General features: G+C 44.6%; 2 protein-coding genes and 1 long non-coding RNA gene across 4 annotated transcripts in view; 1 reads left to right on the top strand and 2 right to left on the bottom strand.

The window, feature by feature from the left end:
• Nucleotides 1–6270, top strand: part of farp2 (FERM, RhoGEF and pleckstrin domain protein 2) — an 85218-nt gene extending 78948 nt beyond the window's left edge. Inside the window, exons 24-27 of one of the 2 annotated variants that reach the window (XM_063202010.1) lie at nucleotides 607–746; nucleotides 1850–1957; nucleotides 2465–2616; nucleotides 2845–6270. In XM_063202010.1, the coding sequence (XP_063058080.1) occupies nucleotides 607–746; nucleotides 1850–1957; nucleotides 2465–2616; nucleotides 2845–2965 (521 nt within the window). In that variant the 3' untranslated portion in view covers nucleotides 2966–6270. The remainder of the gene's footprint in view (nucleotides 1–606; nucleotides 747–1849; nucleotides 1958–2464; nucleotides 2617–2844) is intronic. The other variant, XM_063202009.1, reaches the window with a different exon arrangement.
• An 856-nt stretch (nucleotides 6271–7126) lies between these two features.
• stk25a (serine/threonine kinase 25a) overlaps nucleotides 7127–18388 on the bottom strand; it is a 28593-nt gene continuing 17331 nt past the window's right edge. The window contains exons 10-11 of the mRNA XM_063202008.1: nucleotides 9272–9408; nucleotides 7127–8274 (exon numbers count right to left, since the gene is read on the bottom strand). Coding sequence (XP_063058078.1) covers nucleotides 8235–8274; nucleotides 9272–9408 — 177 coding nt within the window. The 3' untranslated portion in view covers nucleotides 7127–8234. The remainder of the gene's footprint in view (nucleotides 8275–9271; nucleotides 9409–18388) is intronic.
• LOC134451512 (uncharacterized) lies at nucleotides 13748–16596 on the bottom strand. The gene is made up of 4 exons (XR_010035261.1): nucleotides 16315–16596; nucleotides 15250–15406; nucleotides 14960–15118; nucleotides 13748–14221 (listed from the first exon to the last, which is right to left on the bottom strand). It is a non-coding gene; the product is annotated as an uncharacterized LOC134451512 (long non-coding RNA).

Below are 18388 nucleotides of genomic sequence, written 5' to 3'. Positions count from 1 at the left end.
CTTGGGATCTGCACAATCTTCACCTTCAACTGAAGATTGTGTCCTGCTGTATTCTAGAAAACACATCTGTCTCTAACCACCTTTTACTCCTTTTCGTCACTTCTTTCGTTAAAGCATGTGCTAACACACCTTTTTCTGCTTTCTTCTCCTCCTTTTTGGTTTTCTCCCTCCTCTTTTCCCCCGCCTCGCTTCACTGTCCCCGCCTCTTTGTTGTGGGCTTTCGGGCTTTCTGTCTTTGCCTCACACACAAACACGCACACACACTCATCACGACTGTCCTCCTTCTATCTTTCTGCGTGATGTGCTCTGTCGCCTTCTTCTGTCTACTCTTTCTGCTCCTCTTCCTCCTCCTTTCTCCACTACCACCTCCTCTTCTTCTCTTCCTCTGTCTCCTCCTCCTCCTCTACCTATTCTCTCCCCTTCTTCTCTCTTTCTCCATCTCCTCCTCCTCCTCTACCTATTCTCTCCTCTCCTCCTCTTCTTCTCTTTCTCCATCTCCTCCTTGTCCTCGCCCTCCTCTACCTATTCTCTCCTCTCCTCCTCTTCTCTTTCTCCGTCTCCTCCTCCTCTACCTATTCTCTCCTCTATTCTCCTCTGCCGCCTCAGTCTTCAGTTCTCCGGCCGTCTCTCCCGAGGTGCCGCCCCGTTATCTGCTGGGTCAGGGCCAGAGGCCCAACACCATCACGCATGTCTGCTGGTACCGCAACCAGAACCTCTCGCTGCACGACTACCTACGTATGACCCAGGTACCACTAGGGCCACACAGGGTCCAAACACCACCACCACCACCACCAGCTCTGATTGAAGCCCCATCTCTTTCTGGCCTTGATGGCTTGAGTAAGGACCCCCCTGTAGCCCAGAAGGAGAGATTTGGCCTTTTGCATAAGTGTATCATGGCCTTTAGAAGAGCCTTATGCATAAGCATTAGAAGAGTCTCTCTCCTTCTTTAAATGCCAACGTCATAAAAACACATCTCCGTCTGAATATAGCCTAAGTTGCAGAGTTATAGAAGGGCTGAGCCTTGCTTTTCTCCATCTCAAAGTCACAGGGTCAGGGTTTCTCTCTCCCCATATGTTGCCCTCGGCAACCCCTCTGGCATTCCATGGTTTAGAAGTTCCGTGACGTCAGCTTGAACTGGGTGGGGTGGGTGTTTGTGGTGGGGATAAATTGAGAGTTGCATTATTGACTTCCAAAAAGCCCGAACACTCACACTCTCTCTGGTCTGTGATTAGGAGGTTCATTAAGGACTGTGTGCTTAAACTAGAAAGGTGGAGTGGGGAGAGAGGCGGAGTGTAGAGAGCACTAAACCACAGAGCTACCAAGGGAAAACTCTAGGCGGGCTCACACTGAGATGCCCTGACCCTGATCACAGGCTTACAGCCTAGTCTTAAATACCCAAAGATATGCCCTCATGTCCACTACTGTAGTTGCCATGACATCTAGAAAGAGTTTAACCCACAAACGGTAGTAGTTGCACTGAAACATCTTGCATCTCAAGTAAAGCGCATACCCCAGACTGCACATTGTAAAGCCATTGACACCCCAAAGTGTTCAGTAGAATTCTACAACTATGGAAGCTCAAACCCGCCGGCGGGTTTTGACAGTTAATTGTTTAAATGCATATTCACACACATCTTCAGTCCAAATCGTGATTGAAGATTACGGACTATGCTAGCAAAACTTCGTAACGCCAGCTAGCGCCGCCAGCCCATACATATGACCGTAGACAGTGTACATGAATTCTGTATCTTGACATTTCTCTTCCTTGCTGTGTCTCTGATCTCAATTGCTGCTCACCTGCGATCTCTGCTGGCCTCTCCCGTGACCTTTTGACCTCTCGTCCGTTAAGAATCAGCTCTCGGGGTACCTGCTGAGGAAGTTCAAGAACAGCAACGGCTGGCAGAAGCTCTGGGTGGTCTTCACCAACTTCTGCCTGTTCTTCTACAAGACGCACCAGGTAGGCCAGCCATCAGTACAGTATAACACACACACACACACACACACACACACACAGACACGGACACGGACACGGACACGGACACGGACACAGACACGGACACGGACACGGACACGGGCACGGGCACGGGCACGGGCACGGGCACGGGCACGGGCACGGGCACAGGCACAGGCACAGGCACAGGCTCAGGCTCAGGCTCAGGCTCACACACCTCATCAATCACCTCACCAGGTGGTCTAATCATCACTAAAATTAACACACCTCACCAGGTAGGCAAAAAAGACATCTCTAGTAGGTAAGCTAATCATCACTAAAAACACATAGGCTAATCACTGTAACACACACCTCATCAGGTACTTACAGTAACACAGATTTACAGCCTTACATTACCCACCTTTTTACGAGATTGACCAGGTACTTAACTTAACTTAACTTTCTTTCTTTCTTTCTTTCTTTCTTTCTTTCTGGCTTTCTGACTTTTTCTTTCTTTGTCTCTCTCTCTCTCAGGATGACTTCCCATTGGCCAGCCTCCCGTTGCTAGGCTACACGGTGAGCACCCCTGGTGATGGAGACGGCATCAATAAGGAGTACGTCTTCAAGCTGCAGTTCAAGTCCCACGTCTACTTCTTCCGTGCAGAGAGCGAGTACACCTTCGAGAGGTAATGTGATCTTCAGTGTGTGCGTGTGCGTGTGTGTGCGCGCGTGTGTGCGCGCGTGTGTGTGCGTGTGTGTGTGTGTGTGTTATTCCTGGTTCTCTGTGGTGCTGCATCTCACAGCTTTGCCTGTATAAGTGGTGGGTAGTTGACTGTCTCTCTTTCTCTCTTTCTTTCTTTCTTTCTTTCTTTCTTTATTTCTTTCTTTCTTTCTGTGTGCGTTTGTGAATGCAGGTGGATGGAGGTGATCAAGAGTGCGGCGAGCTCTGCTGGCGGCCGTATGGGCCTGATGCCCCCCAAGGGCTCGGTGGAGCTGCTGCAGCCCAAGGGCTGCGTGGAGATGAACGGCAACTGAGGACCAGCCTGGAGCTGAGCTCCTGGGCATGGAGGCAGGGCCTCGCAGTCGCCTAGGAGACCATTGATGCTGTTCATCCAATTCTACAGTCTCCTGGAAGACCGTTGATGCTGTTCCATCACATTCTACAGTCTCCTAGGAGACAATCCTGATGCTGTACATCTTTATACTTCTCCTACTTAACTGTTTTTTAAAAATAAAGAAGGGGGTGGGCCATTAACTGTTGATTGACATGAGGGTGGGCTTTGGAACTTGGAACAGCTGAAGAACTGAAGGACTGAATGAGGCCAGCAGAACATGTTCATCTCATGTTCTAGAGTTCTATTGCTCATGTCTCATACTGCCCGTGTTCTTTCTCTTGTTCTGTTCCTGTAACGTATTTTTTTGCTTGTGTTCATTACTTACATCTCCACCACAGCCAGGTGACACCTCAAAGTGGGGTTCCTAGGAGAGCCCTGATGCTGTCCTTTCGTCTGGTTCATTATGAGACTCATCCAAAGATGTATAACCCAAGTCCAAATAACCAGACTAATGAATATGTGAGCCTATCTACTCATTGGTTGTTCATTGGCTAATCTAAACTCGTTTGACCGTGTAAAACATTTCAAAGTTATTTGTTTCATTAACACTGTTGTTCCCCTCCATTTCACTTCTTTTGACGTTGCTCAATTACCTCCGTCAGGCCTCATGGTGGCGAGCACAGATGTTGTTTCCAGGGAGATGGGGGAACTCTGCACTGAGAGACGCAGGAAGGGAATCGCGAAGTGAAGAGATGGCTAGAACACCATGAAGGCTGTTTCTATAGTTGGAACACTGTAAAGGTGTTCCGTAGGTGGAGCACCGTAAAGGCATTCCATTGATGGAACACTTACAAGGCTGATTCTATAGTTGGAACACCATACATTGTGCTTCACAGATAGAGGCCAGTAAAGGCGTTCTATAGACAAGGCACGCTAATTGGGGCTCCACGGCTGGGTTGGAACACTCATACGGTACAAATGGACACCCAATGTTGGCTCACGGAACAGGACATGAAATGTACTAGAGGGATAGATTGGATACTGGACCCAAGGCTAGTGATGGTACTGGACCTAAGGCTAGTTTGGGAATTGGACTCGAGGCTATTGTGGAGACTGGACTCAAGGCTAGTTTGGTATGTTGAACAGATATTTTAAGGTGTACAGTCTCTCATCTCTCTTGACTATGACACGTTGAAGTGCTCTGCTTTAGACCCGAGGGAGATTTTGAGCCGGCTCCTGCCCAGAGCTTGGCGTCCATCTTGTTTATTTTGTTTTTGTTTTTGTTAAATCTCTGGTCAGCAGCTCATCTGTGCATAAAATGTGTGATGCGTGTGAAATGATTTGATCTACGTAGCTGCCGTGTTTCACTCCATGCTTCTAATAAAGAGTTACCGAATATTAGGGGAAGTAGCTTTGATTTGACATTTTTTGATATTGATATGGTTAACTTTGTGAACTGTTTTTTGTTTTGTTTTGTTTTTTTGCCCACCTCTTGCTGTGGAGTTAAAAGGGAATGTGTTTTATATAGAGATTTAACACATTAATTTATCATGAGGCTGACATATCTCAAAGTGACGGAATTTTGTAATAAATGTAATAATTGATATTGAAGTGTAATGGTAGTAGTGGTGGTTCATGGTACTTGAGGGTGACGAGGTGCAGTGGTCTAAGCATAAACATTGGGAGGTGTTTTTAGAGCAATCCTCCTGCCCTCCTTTAGGGGCGCTGTAATAACAGTCTTCAAGTTTTCACCCCTGCTGCATTTCATACTTTTACAGTGTTGAGGCCAGTCAGCCAATGTTTTGGTGAGGAGCCGAACAGTTTGACGTCTTAATTTTTTTTTTTCTTGATCCTTTTCCTCTCCTTCATTGTTTCCCTTCTCGCAAGGAAAGTGACTGTCTGAGACAGTGTTGCTACGCACAACCTCTTGAACAGGGCTGTGTGTAGGGTATGAGAGGTGGTGTGTACTGTCTGTCTGTGCGGTGGCGGAAGCTGGTGTGTACTGCGTGTAGAGTGCGAGATCTGTTTACCCATAGTTTGTATATTCAGAAGTGCGTAAGGCCATACACTAAGTGAATGAGAGGGAAGCTTAAACTCCTCCACAGCCTGGAAACTTAATTATTGTACAAATATATTTAGCTCTGAGCAGAACACGGTACTGGGTCAACCCCGGCCCTATAGCAGCCATTTGTGTGTGTGTGTGTGTGTGCATGTGCGTGTGCGCGTGCGCGCGTGTTTGGAGGTATGTGAGTGTGTGTCTGTAGACAAACAGTATATGGAAAAATGCTTCAAATCCTGGTACCATGGCACCATGGCTTTTTTGTTTTGTACATTTTGTATTGATGACTGGAATCTCCTCCCTCTCCCTGATTGGCTAAAGGGTTTGGGTGGGAGGGGCTGACTGATTTTTGGTTTTGCATTTCATTTCATTTTGAACCACACCCTTTTTTTTTTTTTTTTACTCTTCTCTGACCTCTGTCCCCATGTTCGCTACTGTTCTCGCCTCTCGGATGAAAAAAATGGAGAAAAGGAAGGAAAGGAAATAAACATCTCAGAACTTTGTGGGTGTCACATTCCTAGCAGGGATTTTGGTCTCATTTTGACCTCATCTCTGTGTGGGAATACTTCAGCTATAACCATGTGTCCTTTCCAACATCTATTCTCCTCAAGTGCTTGTGGCCTCGTGATGATGTCACTAGGCGTCATTCACGACAGAAGTTTAATTCAATATATCATTTTCTCATTTGCAATCGGGATGTTGAAAGGGGAAAGTCCCCCAAAAGTTTTTTTGTGGCTTGGTTGACAGCTGGGAAACTTAATTGTTTTTTTCCACGAAATTTTGGGCATCACATGAAGCAGAAGGCCACAAGCACAAGTCGAGGACAAGAGTCAGGCTATTGTAAAGGAGCCCATATCCCCCCACACCATCTCAGGCTTAGACTATATTGTCTTTGTGCCCATCTCTCATCCCCCTCTCCCTCCATCCCCCTCTGCCCATCTCTTCCATCCCTCTCTTCCTATATTACGTCCTCCTGTTCCTTTATATTTCTGTTGTGCCCATCTCTCATCCCTTCTTCCCCCATCTCCCTTCTTCTCCCCATCCCTCTCTCTCTCTGTGTACCCTCCCTCCTTTCCTCTCCTCCGGATGGTACTATGTTAATTCTATTTATATTGTAGCATATGTGAGCTGAGTGGCTCCACACCTCTCTGCATGTAGTCATGACTATGACCTCTTATTGCATCGATGAATAACAAACAATAAAGTTCACAACTGGTTCAAGCTTTCTTTTGTGTGTCTTGAGTCATTTATTTTACAAAGTCTTTCAATACAGGAAGTTACCACTGCTTCATCAATCACCAATGAGGGGCAACCTGGATTCAGAAGCTACAACCCAGTGCCACTTATTCCAAATGACCTGATTTAAACCTGTCCAACTAGGGTAATTGAACAGGTAAAACCAGGTCATTTTGATTATGTGGCACTGTGTTGTAGCTTCTGAATACAGATTTTCCATCACTGGCTATAGATGTAGAACTCAAGATGCCACGTTCAGCCTTTTGGCATGGCCCAACCTTGGGTGCCACCGTTATAGTCCAGTATCCGGACTAAGCAGTGGTGGTCTAATGATAAAGGGAGGTGGTCAGAGGGTTGCAGGTTCGAAATCTACCCTTACCTCTCCCTACAACTACATGCATAGCTGAAGTACCCTTGAGCAAAGCACAGACCTAACCCTATATTGCTCCAGGGACTGTATACCCAGTAAATAGCTATGTCTCTTTTCGCTTCAGCTAGTGTAATGTGACGTCACGCATCTTAGTGTATGTTTTCCAGGTGTTGCTTTACCGCCACCTACAGGAACATGTGCGTCTTGCACCTTGTCGCACATTGATGGCAGTGTTATAAGCATGACAGCGATCTGACTGCGGCCAATTGTTCAAATACAAAAGAGGGGTCGATATGATGTCTAGTGATCAATGTCTATGGGGTGCCTAAGTCTGCACCCTTTCCTGATGGCTCACAGGGCCTAGAAAGTAAAGAAAAATGACTGGGCTCTAATGTAATGGACTGATCAAACCTATTTTTTCCAATGCACCACCTTGCCTTTCCCCCTAGATCAGAAATATGCTGTGCCTTGGAATTAATAATAACCAATGGTGTGGTTGTCTGCTTCAGGACGAGTGGGGAGAGAGACGAGGAAGGATTGGCAAATGACCCGGGCTGGAATCGAACCAGGGTTGCCAGCGTAGTAACCTAGTGCCCTATCGTTAGGCCACGGCAGGGCCCATTCAAAAGTTTTGATTTTTTAAGGCCCCATGATTTGGAAGTGCGTCCAGAAGGACGTGACCTAGGCACCCCATGATCCCTGGCAATGACACAACATTCAACTGATTCAAACTGTGACAAATAAGAGCACAACCAGGTTGTTTTGATTGAACATATGCGTGCGGTTTAATGTTGACAACATGGTATATATACATGGTTCACCACTGCTTCGGCCACAGCTGCTTTCTTCCCTCTTTTTGAAATACACAGAGCTTTTTGTGTTTTTTTTTATTTTATTTTTTTTTACTTTTCGACATTCATTATTCTATAAAGGAAATGATCTTTTAAAAAAACAAAACACACCTGTCATGGTAAGCTCTAATTAAAATCTGGATGTGTGGCGTCAGGGGGATGGGGCTGGTTGGGTTTGGGTAGCTGGTTGAAGGTGGTTCTCTGGCCGGGTCGGTTGCATGGTTGGTAGGACTGTACAGTATGGTAGGTTCAGTTTGTATGGATCAAAGAGTTGCATGGGTAATAGAACGATGGAGGGCTGGATTGTGGTATGGTTGGGACAGTTTGTGGAAGGGGTAAGGTGGTCCAGAGTTGAAATGGATGGCTGATGGGTACTATAGGATGAGCAGACTGTTGGAGGTTGGAGGGGGTGGGTATGGAAAGGCTTGAGCGTCTGCTTCAGTGGTAGATGGGTGATGAAAGGGGGTTCAGTCGCTTGCACGGTTGGTTTGCTGAACGGATGTAGAGATGAGGGTAAAATGAAATGGTTGTGTACAGTTGAGTGACTGCTCAGTCGGTCGCATGGCTGGTTTGAATGATGGACGCGTAGAGGAGGACAGTGGACAGAGTAGGAGGACAAAAACAGAGAATGGAGGATGGGGGTAGTTGTCCATATGGCCTTTCTCACTGGAGAGGAAAGGAGGAAGATAAGAGGGGTGGGGGGGGTATCTTCTGGGGCGGATGCTGTGGGGTCTCATCGCGTGGAGGGGGCCGTGTTACCGTTCAGCGAAAACCTGCCGAGGAGACAAGAGGGAGACGGTCACGAAACAACATAACATTTGAGAGCAGAGAGTAGGTCCAAGGTAGCCTGGCGACGCCATCCATGTACTCCACCCAAAGATTTTGACTCCGCACATCGACTTTCAAAAGCCTCGAGCTCGGTTCTCTCAGTGTTTAGCCAATCAACAAACAGTTGAGAGTGGTGACGTAGAACTCACCCGCGAGCTCCGTTACTGATTGGGTAAGGTTGGTTATTCACACTCTCATTTTGTTATTTGTATGCTTTTGCAACGCTTTAACGTAACAGGCATGCTAATAAAGCACAATATGGGTTTTAATTTGAGTTTGGGACTTCAATTTATTTAAACGATAGAGTAAGATCAGACCATCTCCCACCATCCACGGAGACAGCTTCCTCATGGCTTTTGCCAGATTGATTGACAGAGTCAACAGTCGGCTTTTCGCCCAGGCTAGGTCCAAGGCACTCTGAAGGGAAATTAAAAGTTCTTTATTTCGGGAAACGGGACATCAAGCCTTGGCTTTGCTTGCCTTGCCTCGGACCTACTCAACATTTGTTATTCTGTACATCGATGAAGCACCTGAAGTTACTAGACACCCCACAGACGCAACTCTTCCTCTCGCCCTCTACACAATATAACAGTTATTTATAAAAGTCATTTTAAAACGACGATAACAGCTGACCAAAGTGCAAGTGCTGTACAAGCAGACAGGTAAAAGAAAAAGCATCATAAACAGATAATGTAAAGATAATGATAAAGGAAATCAATAAACACGTCCTTTAATCATCTCTACATAACAGCAGCACAGCACAGGCTAGGGTAAGGACAAGCCTTTTTTTTATAAATCAAATATTCAGCGATGCAAGTGTGTGTGTGTGTGTGTGTGTGTGTGTGTGTGTGTGTGTGTGTGTGTGTGTGTGTGTGTGTGTGTGTGTGTGTGTGTGTGTGTGTGTGTGTGTGTGTGTGTGTGTGTGTTTGAGATTGTGTGCACCTGCGCATCCTGTCCATCATGTGTGTGAGCATGTGGTCTGAGATGCCAGGGCAGGACTCCTCTGCCAGGTTGAAGGCGTTTTCCAGCTCCTCTAGGGCACCGACGCTGGCGCCCCCCACGCGGCGCTTTTCCTTTAACTGAGACAACACATACACATTAATATACAAACCAACATACAACGTTAGCAGGCACCCACATAATGCTTCTCCTTTAACTTAGACAAGAAACATACACACATTAATACACACACATTAATACACACACACACACACACACACACACACACACACACACACACACACACACACACACACACACACACACACACACACACACACACACACACACACACACACACACACACACACACACACACACACACACACACATTAATATACAAAAACGCTGGCACCCCCCCACACGACACTTCTCATTTAACTAAGACCACACACACACACGCGCGCGCGCGCACGCACACGCACACGCACACACAACAACGTTTGCACCCCCCACACAGCGATTATCCTTTAACTAAGACAAGAAACACACACACACACACACACATTGATATACACACCAACATAAAACAATGTTGGCAACCCCCACATCACACTGCTCCTTTAACAATGAGCACGCACGCACGCACGCGCGCGCACACACACACACACACACACACACAAACACGCACACACACGCACACGCGCACACACACACACACACACACACACGCACACACACGCACACACACGCACACACACACAGCGCTAGCACCCCCACAGAATGCCTCTCTTTTAACTAAGACAAAAGACACATCAGACACGCATTAAAATACACAAACACATAATAAAGGGCACCAACATTGGTACCCCCTACCCAACTCTCCTTTAGCAGACTGGTATCATGTAAAGGCGTATGAATCTCACGCTAGAGCATTCCATGTTGAAATGCGACGCCTTTGCAAGTTAAGTCGTGGTCCTTAACACAGCGGAAAAGCAAATTTGTCACGTGACGACTGGAACTGCTTTCCCGCCGTGTCTGTTGCTGAACGCGAAAATGTTCTGCTGTGCCCTGGCCAAAACCATGCCCTAACGTGTCAGTAAAGACATATTTCTGCTGCTTTACCTTTGCCAAGAACAGCGAAACAAGCGAGGAAAATGGCAAAATTGTACCCAGACTACAAGCATCCCTAAACCTAGCCTGTGACCGGGCGTTGTGGAGCACGAGTCAACATGCAAAGGCGTTGTGACGGTTCAAATCGGCATGATATCTTACTTACTCTTGTTACGCCATGTTGTCTTTAGCTAAGACAAGAGACATATACAACCTGTTAAGAAGAGAGCATGTGCACGTGCACACATGTACGCACCAGGTACCAATGTTAGCACCCCGCCCCAACATGACATTCTCTTTTACAAAAAAAGACAAGACACACTTGTAAACATCAACAAAGACACACAACACAGGGTACCAACGCTGGTACCTCCCAAACGGCACATCTCCGAAGACAGACATACAGACAGACAGACAGACACACACACACTTTCTCCTCCAGCTAAGCATTGACACAAACACCCAGGCAGACACACACACACACACACACACAGACACGCACGCAAGAATACACGTCTGTTTGTCAGCACGTACACACACGCAGTTTCCTGCCAGCAGCAGCAGCAGCAGTTGAGCCTAGCGTGCCATTCCAGCCTCAGAGTAACCACTAATCCCTACAGGGCAAGACGGGTTCAGGGGCACACCGGGGCGACACATGCACACGCACACACCAAACTCGACAGGTCCTACACCTGTGGGATGCTAGGCATATACACACACAGGATACAGGGCACCTACACTGGCCAAGACTAAAGCCTGGCTCAAACTACATGATTCTCGACCCGATTCTCGGCTGAAAACCCGCCTTACGACAATCGGTGGAACGTTACCCCCCAAGACCATTGCAAGCGATTGTCGGGAAAGATTTCCTCATCGTGTGTGACGTTCTAAGATAGAAATTTGGCAGCTCAAAGAATCGCAGATTGCAAATCGTAGAAATCAAACTCTGTTTGATATTTGCGACTGGAAATAGAACGTTGGGTATTGTCTCAGTGGCTGCGAGCAGCGATAAGATTGACAGTTGCGATTCTCTTCTAGGGTGCGGTGCACCCCGACGTCAAAATCGCACACACAATCATGAGTTGTGTAGTTTGGGCCTGGCTTAAGGGAACATCTGAAAGTGTTCCTATGTAGAGGGCAAAAAATAAGGGACCCCCTACAGTTTCCGAAAATGTAAAAAAAAAAGAAAAAATAAAAAAATAAAAAAAAAATTTATTAACTTTTTTTAATTTATTTTTTTACGATTTCCGTGTTTGTTAAAAACGATTTCAATTACGATTTCCTTCGCATTTTCCTCCTGGAGTAAATACAAAAACCTTCCGAGAAGGGACAGTTGGGATGAGTTTACTAACACTCCCCAGGCTTTGTTTTACAGTTGTAATGAGTTAGGTGACAGGCCTTCATTGACAAGGCAGAGGAGACATCGGGCTGCATATAGAAATGAATGTGTAATGAATGTGAATACAGACATAAATGTATAATATGTTGTTCAGCCCTTTTAATGGGAGGAATTGTGACCAGCACCCCTCATGTAGAATGTGTACGCCTATGTGTGTGTGGGGAAAAGGCATAGCCTACCCTCTTAGACCCTTTTTGTTTATGCGTTAACAATTTCACAGCAATCTTAAATTCTTATCTCTGCTCCTATTTTGTTTTATTATTTTTTTCATTACATAGACCCCTGCATGTGTATTATGTAGCCTTATTTCTCAAAATATAAATGGCTGAAATGTAGGCGTAGGCCTATAGTTTCTCCATGCGCCAATGTCATACTGTACTCATTGTTTAGCCATTTTGCATTTACACTGCGTTAATACCCCCCCCCGACAAAAAAAAATCCCGGCTGCCCCCATAGTTTCCAAAATTTCGGTAACACTTTATTTTAGGGACACATCTATTAGCACTAATACATACAATATTAATGCCTGTGTAAATAACTTGTAAGGCATGTACTAAGCAAAATAAGACAGTTGTTAAGCATGTATTCACAAATGTTTTGTTCATGCCCAATTAGGGATGTATTACTAATACAACCTTAGTAAGGACCAGTAAGCCTATATTTCTATTTATTAGTAAGTAGTAAGTGGCAGAATACAATGTGTATAAGCTCCCGACACACTGTGTGAACAAACCCTGAACAGTGTGAAAACAGATGCGGAATAAGGGTCCCTATTCTAAAGTGATGCATTGGTCAGCCCAGATGGTTCAGGGCCTCCGCACTACCAAAGTCCCCCTCGTTACCTAGGCCCACACTATTTAACCCCCCGATATACAAAGTGTAAGGATATGTTAAATAATTAATACTTACCCAGTTGAATCATCTAGTTTTCTCTTGCTGATGATGGTATAAAGAAGGTAACAGGAGCCTATATATAGCAAGGATTGAACGTACACGTGTCACTGGTAGGCCGTAGGGTGACAGCCCTTTTCGTTCAACCTCGCTCCACAGCTTCCGAACAGCAGGTCCCTTAGATGATGAAACGACCAAAGCTATGTTCAACTTACCGTGAAATGTCCGCTTCATGTAATCGTGCACGTAATTAAAACGGTGACATTTTAGTAAGAAATCTTACCCTCTGTAGGGAATGACGATTTTTACGTCACTGGACACCATGTGACCGTTTTAAACCAATCACGTAGCCGATTTACGGCGAAAAAGTGGCAAGCCGTTTGAAAAACTGAAAATAATGACAAGCCGTCTGTCTGACCTACCTATAAGAATCTCCCAAAATACCCTTTTGAAGAGGGTATATAATAACAATTATCAAAAATAATACTCGTGCCTACATTTCTGGATTGGGACAAATTCTAAATAAATAATAAATAATGCTTTATTTACTGAACAAAGCATAATTATGCTATTGACATTTCATACTGTGGATTTGAGCAATTAATGGAAACAATTGCAATAAGTAGGCTATAGATAACCCAGGCTATTGATAACCCTCTAAGTGATTGTAACTCCAAACAGTGCTTTGTTTATAGCACCAACAACTAATGTGCAAGTGGATGATAAGGTTACCTTTTCATGTTCACATATAATAACAATTATCAAAAATAATACTCATGCATATATCTCTGGATTGGGATAAGTTCTAAATAAATCATAAACAGTGCTTTATTTACAGCACAAGGCACAATTTTGCAATTGACATTTCATACTGTGGTTTTGAGCAATTAATTGAAACAATTACAATAAGTAGGCTATAGATAACACCGGCTATTGATAACCCTCTAAGTGATTGTAACAGTGCTTTGTTTATAGCACCAACAACTATTATGCAAGTGGATGATAAGGTTACCTTTTCATATTCACATTAATAAATGGAAATAATCTAATGATCAATGATAAGGACCATTCAGGTATTCATGTATTCATTTATTCACTAATAACTATACAACAAATAAAAAAATCAAAACAAGTGGCATACACATGAACCGGCATTTTCATGAACTGTGTGAAAGCATCCAGGTACACATCTTTTGCGCATGCCACAGCAAATGACTTCAGTGAGATTGAAGTTTACTGCAGTTGGGGGCCATGGGCATGACATGCCAGGACTGTGACTAAGCAGCCTCTTCAAAAGCAAAGCTGCTGTGTAAAGTGTCCGTGTCTCCTCTGCTGTGGTTGGTTGCTTTGACTTCCTCCTTTCTGTGTCGCTGTCTGTCTGGCTCATTTCGCTGGACTGAGTCGTCTCCGCACCTGATGGTAACAAGTCCAAGACTGCATTCGTCGACAAGTTCTCAGCAAAAACCAGTTCAGATGTGTTGCGTTTGGCGGGGGTGTGGAACACTAGCTGAGGAAAATCACGACTGAGCCTCTTCTTCAATATATCCTGTCTGTAAACACAAATCAACAAAAAAAGAGGCATATCAGTACAAGCATAGTGGGGCTTCATGTAGTCGCTGATATGCAATAGCCACCCTCACACATTAACTCGAGTGAATAAATAATATTGGTGGAGTTTACTTGCTATGCAACAGATATAATACCAAGTATTCCCAAGGGAAGCACATACTGTAACGAACATCACACTATCAAGAATACTGCCATCCTCCTTATTTCAAAATATTACAAGTACAGTATGTGCAGATGACAAGCAGAGTGTTAGAGAATAATTTCAGTCAATTTCAACATGCAGTTGTAATGCTCACACTACCCTGGACGTGTCAGTACTAGAGATTTTTTTTTTTCTTCTTCTTCTTCAGCCTTTTCCGAGATTCTGGTCATTGTAATGAGGGCAGCGCTTTGTTTACATTTCAAAAAACATTTTTATTTATTCCCAAAAACATCCAAAAGGTTATACAACATCAGCCGACAACTAGCAAACAGCGACACCCTTTAAATATTTGGAGTAGGCCTATGTTGTAAACAATGTAAACAAATGCTGCCCCCATTAGAATAGCTCATATCTCGGAAAGGGCTGAGCCGAAAAATGTGCCATCACCGGGTACTGACAAGTTAAGGGTATGAGCAATACAACAGCATATTGAAATTGACTGAAGTGGTCCTTTAAGTCACATGCGTGAACTTTCCCTTGGATTTGACAAATTCGTAATACACTGACTTGCAATTACCTGTAGGTTGAAGCATCAACACCTTCACTTGACTGCACAAGGGCAATAAAGGCCTTCCTCAGTTGGCTCATCCTCAGCACCTCTTGGTTGATCAGTAGCCTTTAGCGGATTACCCTCTCGCAGAATAACTTGTAGCTCAGATCAAATGTTGGCCCAATCCTTACAAAAATATAGAAGAAGATGTGTGTTGTGAGAGCTTTCTTTGTGAGATCCATGTTGTGAGAACAAACTGTCTCAATCATAGGACAAACATTGTACTGTGTTTCTATATAAAATTAAGATTGACTTACTGTTCTTTCTCTGCTCTGACAGGCTCACTCAAAAACCTTGTGTACTCTCTGTAGCAACTTCTGTGGTACTGCACCTCCAGAGCCACACAGTCTCTGTCCTTGATGTGAATGAGGATGCTCTTGGCTTCCTTTACTTCAGCTGCTTCCTGCAACTTGCCTTGTACAAAAGAAAAGAAAAAAGAATGAATAAATAGACAGGCAAACAATTAGACATTTTTCCTGGTGGAGTGGTATTGTAAAAAAAAAAAAATGGCGATGGGTGTTGCACCTCCCAAAAAAGCATTCCGTAGCCTCTTACTGCAGTGCAGATGGGGTTGCCAGCGGGCTTATTCACTATTTGCTGAAAACTACATCATAACAACATTGCTATGACAGTGCAGAGTAACAGATTAAGACATACATATTAAAATTTTGGTGACAGTAAGGTTTATAACATAGGTGCTGTGCTAAGGGGTTAAGCACACAGATGTACAGCACAGCCAGGACACACCTCTTGAGCCTGGTCACTGAGGCTGCCCAGGGACAGAAGCGGAAAAATCCCAAGTGTACAAGTGAGAGAGGGGGGCAGTGGGGGGTAGGGGAATGGCATGGGGGATGGGATGGCAGAAGCAGTGTCTTAACCAGACAGGCCATCAGGCTGAGGAGCCACATTTCTGAACAGATATTCAGAGTCATATCAACATCAGGCATGCTTTGACATCCATATAAACATACCCTATCCTAATTTAAGACAAAGTGTGATTCATTTAAACATCTAAAACCTAAAACACTGGGGGTACTATAGGCATGGGGATGTTTTGCAGGCTATTGGAATGTAATTTCACACCCACATACATAACACATTATGCCAATTCACACGTGCATTCATATTAGAATTAGACAAAAAAACAATGATTGTGCAGCAGTGTGGGCTAGATAGTCAGTCAACTTCTACTAACATCTGTGTGTGTGTGTGTGTGTGTGTGTGTGTGTGTGTGCGTGTGCGTGTGTGTGTGTGTGTGTGTGTGTTTTGGGGGATGGGATGCATTCGCATAGACTGTGTGGTGGGGGTGAGAGTAATCTTACCTGCGGTTAAAGTCTGTGTTTTCGTTCTCTTTGACGTCTGCCACTCGCGACGATAAATTTGCTGTCTTTCTTGCAAATCATGCAGACAGCAGGAAGAACGGGGCCAGAGCTCGTGATGGCCAAGCTTGATCTGGATCGCAGTTTCCTGGTCGGAGTGGTGGTCACTGGTCACAGCCGATAAAGCGGAGGTAGCCTGGCTAGTTCGGGGGTCTTGTTGGCCATCTCCCCTCTCTGCCTCTCGCAAGACACGCCGTGTGACTCGTTCAATTTCCCGCTTGTCAATAAACCTTCGGTAGCATGTGGGATGGAGAGCCGCATCCTCGGGAATTTCGTCAAACTCCAACTCAATACATTGCTTCTGCTACGTCTCTGCACTCACCCTTCAATTCTAGCCGCTGCCGAAAATTTCGATATGTATTCCACCGTATATTGGTGAAATTCTGTGTTTCTTCATGCTTGACCGAAGATATATGCATGTAACACAACTTGCGTTTCGAAGATGTCTTTTTTTGTACATTTTCGGTCGAGATTTCGTCTTCCTCGGTACTCGACCAGCTCCTTCGGTAGCCATGCTACTTCCGTTTACTCCTCATCTCAGCTGACATAGCAGTTAGCTGATTCGTTCCTTCTGATGACGCTTCAACCGTGGCACCTCTCGAGGCGAAAAGTATTATTACGCCGGCCGAATATCTACATACGCCTCGGAGACAGTAGTTCGTCATTACACGTTGCGAATTTGAATAGCCTTGCAGTGCGGACTATTCCGAACAGAGGTTTTAAATCCTCTATATAAGTCTTTCTTTTTTATGAACTGAATGTCTGTTTGTTCGGAGGCTGTGGAGCGAAGTTCGGTTTCTGAAGCACTTTTCGAGGGTCACCTTCCGGCCTATGGCGGTGGGGTGGTGAGATGTCATTTTTTTCATGTACCACTGAGTTTTTATTGTAAAAAAAAAAAAACCACAATAAATGCAGAACATTAGAATAATAGTTTTGAAGCAAAACGTAACTATTCTTTTGTGATAATTAAGTTAATGTTTGAGAACATTAGCTTCAAGAAGTGCAGTGCATGATGGGTACGCAATCTAGGCCAACAGACAACCTACCCAGCTCTGAGCCTACGTCCTTAGCTCCTCCCCTCACTCGTGGCCATGCATTGCATTTCTGACTAAGGGCGTACCCATCATGCACTGCACTTCTTGGAGCTAAGTTTCTCAAACATTAACTCATTTATCACAAAGGAATAGCTTAGTTTCGCTTCCAAACTATTACACATCGTTATATTCTGCATTTATTGTAGGGTTTTTACAAATAAAACAAATTGGTGTATGAAAAAAAGACATCTCACCATCCACCGTCATTGAGAACTTTACGTCCAATCCTAGCTATATAATGCTTCCAATTACACTGAGGTATATTGAGTACAATGAGAGAGATCTACATAATTTATGAGCCTGATGCAAAAGTAGTGATGTTCTTACACTTTGCTTCCCGGGGGCGGGGGGGGCCCTAGGTAGTGCGGGGGCCCTATAGTGCGGGCGCCCTAAGCCATCTGGGCTGAGCAATGCATCACTTTAGAATAGGGACCCTTATTCCACATCTGTTTTCACAATGTTCAGGGTTTGTTCACACAGTGTACCAGGAGCTTATACACATTGTATTCTGACCCTTACTGCTTACTCATAAATAGAAATCTAGGTCTACTAGGTCCTTACTAAGGATATATTGGTAATAAATCCCTTATTGTGCATGAACAAGACATTTGCGAATAAATGTCTAACAACCGTCTGATTTTGCTTAGTACATGCCTTACAAGTTACTTACTAAGGCATTAATATTGTATATATTAGTGCTAATAGATGTATCCCTAAAATAAAGTGTTACCCAAATTTCTGTGGGAAACACTGCCCTATGTAATACATCCGAATCCCCTAGTAAGCTTTCAACCAGGAGGTGAACGGTACCCAGATCATGACTTTCTATATCCGGTAATACTTGCAGTAGGCAAATGATGGGTACTTCGCTATCCCAGAAGTCAGCAGGAGTTCGACAAGCTTTACGGTCATTGGTCATTAAT

The sequence above is a fragment of the Engraulis encrasicolus genome, chromosome 6, assembly GCF_034702125.1.
Source record: "Engraulis encrasicolus isolate BLACKSEA-1 chromosome 6, IST_EnEncr_1.0, whole genome shotgun sequence".
In the NCBI taxonomy this organism is placed as follows: domain Eukaryota; kingdom Metazoa; phylum Chordata; class Actinopteri; order Clupeiformes; family Engraulidae; genus Engraulis; species Engraulis encrasicolus.
Note: the sequence above shows the minus strand (reverse complement) of the source record. Positions and strands in the feature narration are given on the sequence as shown.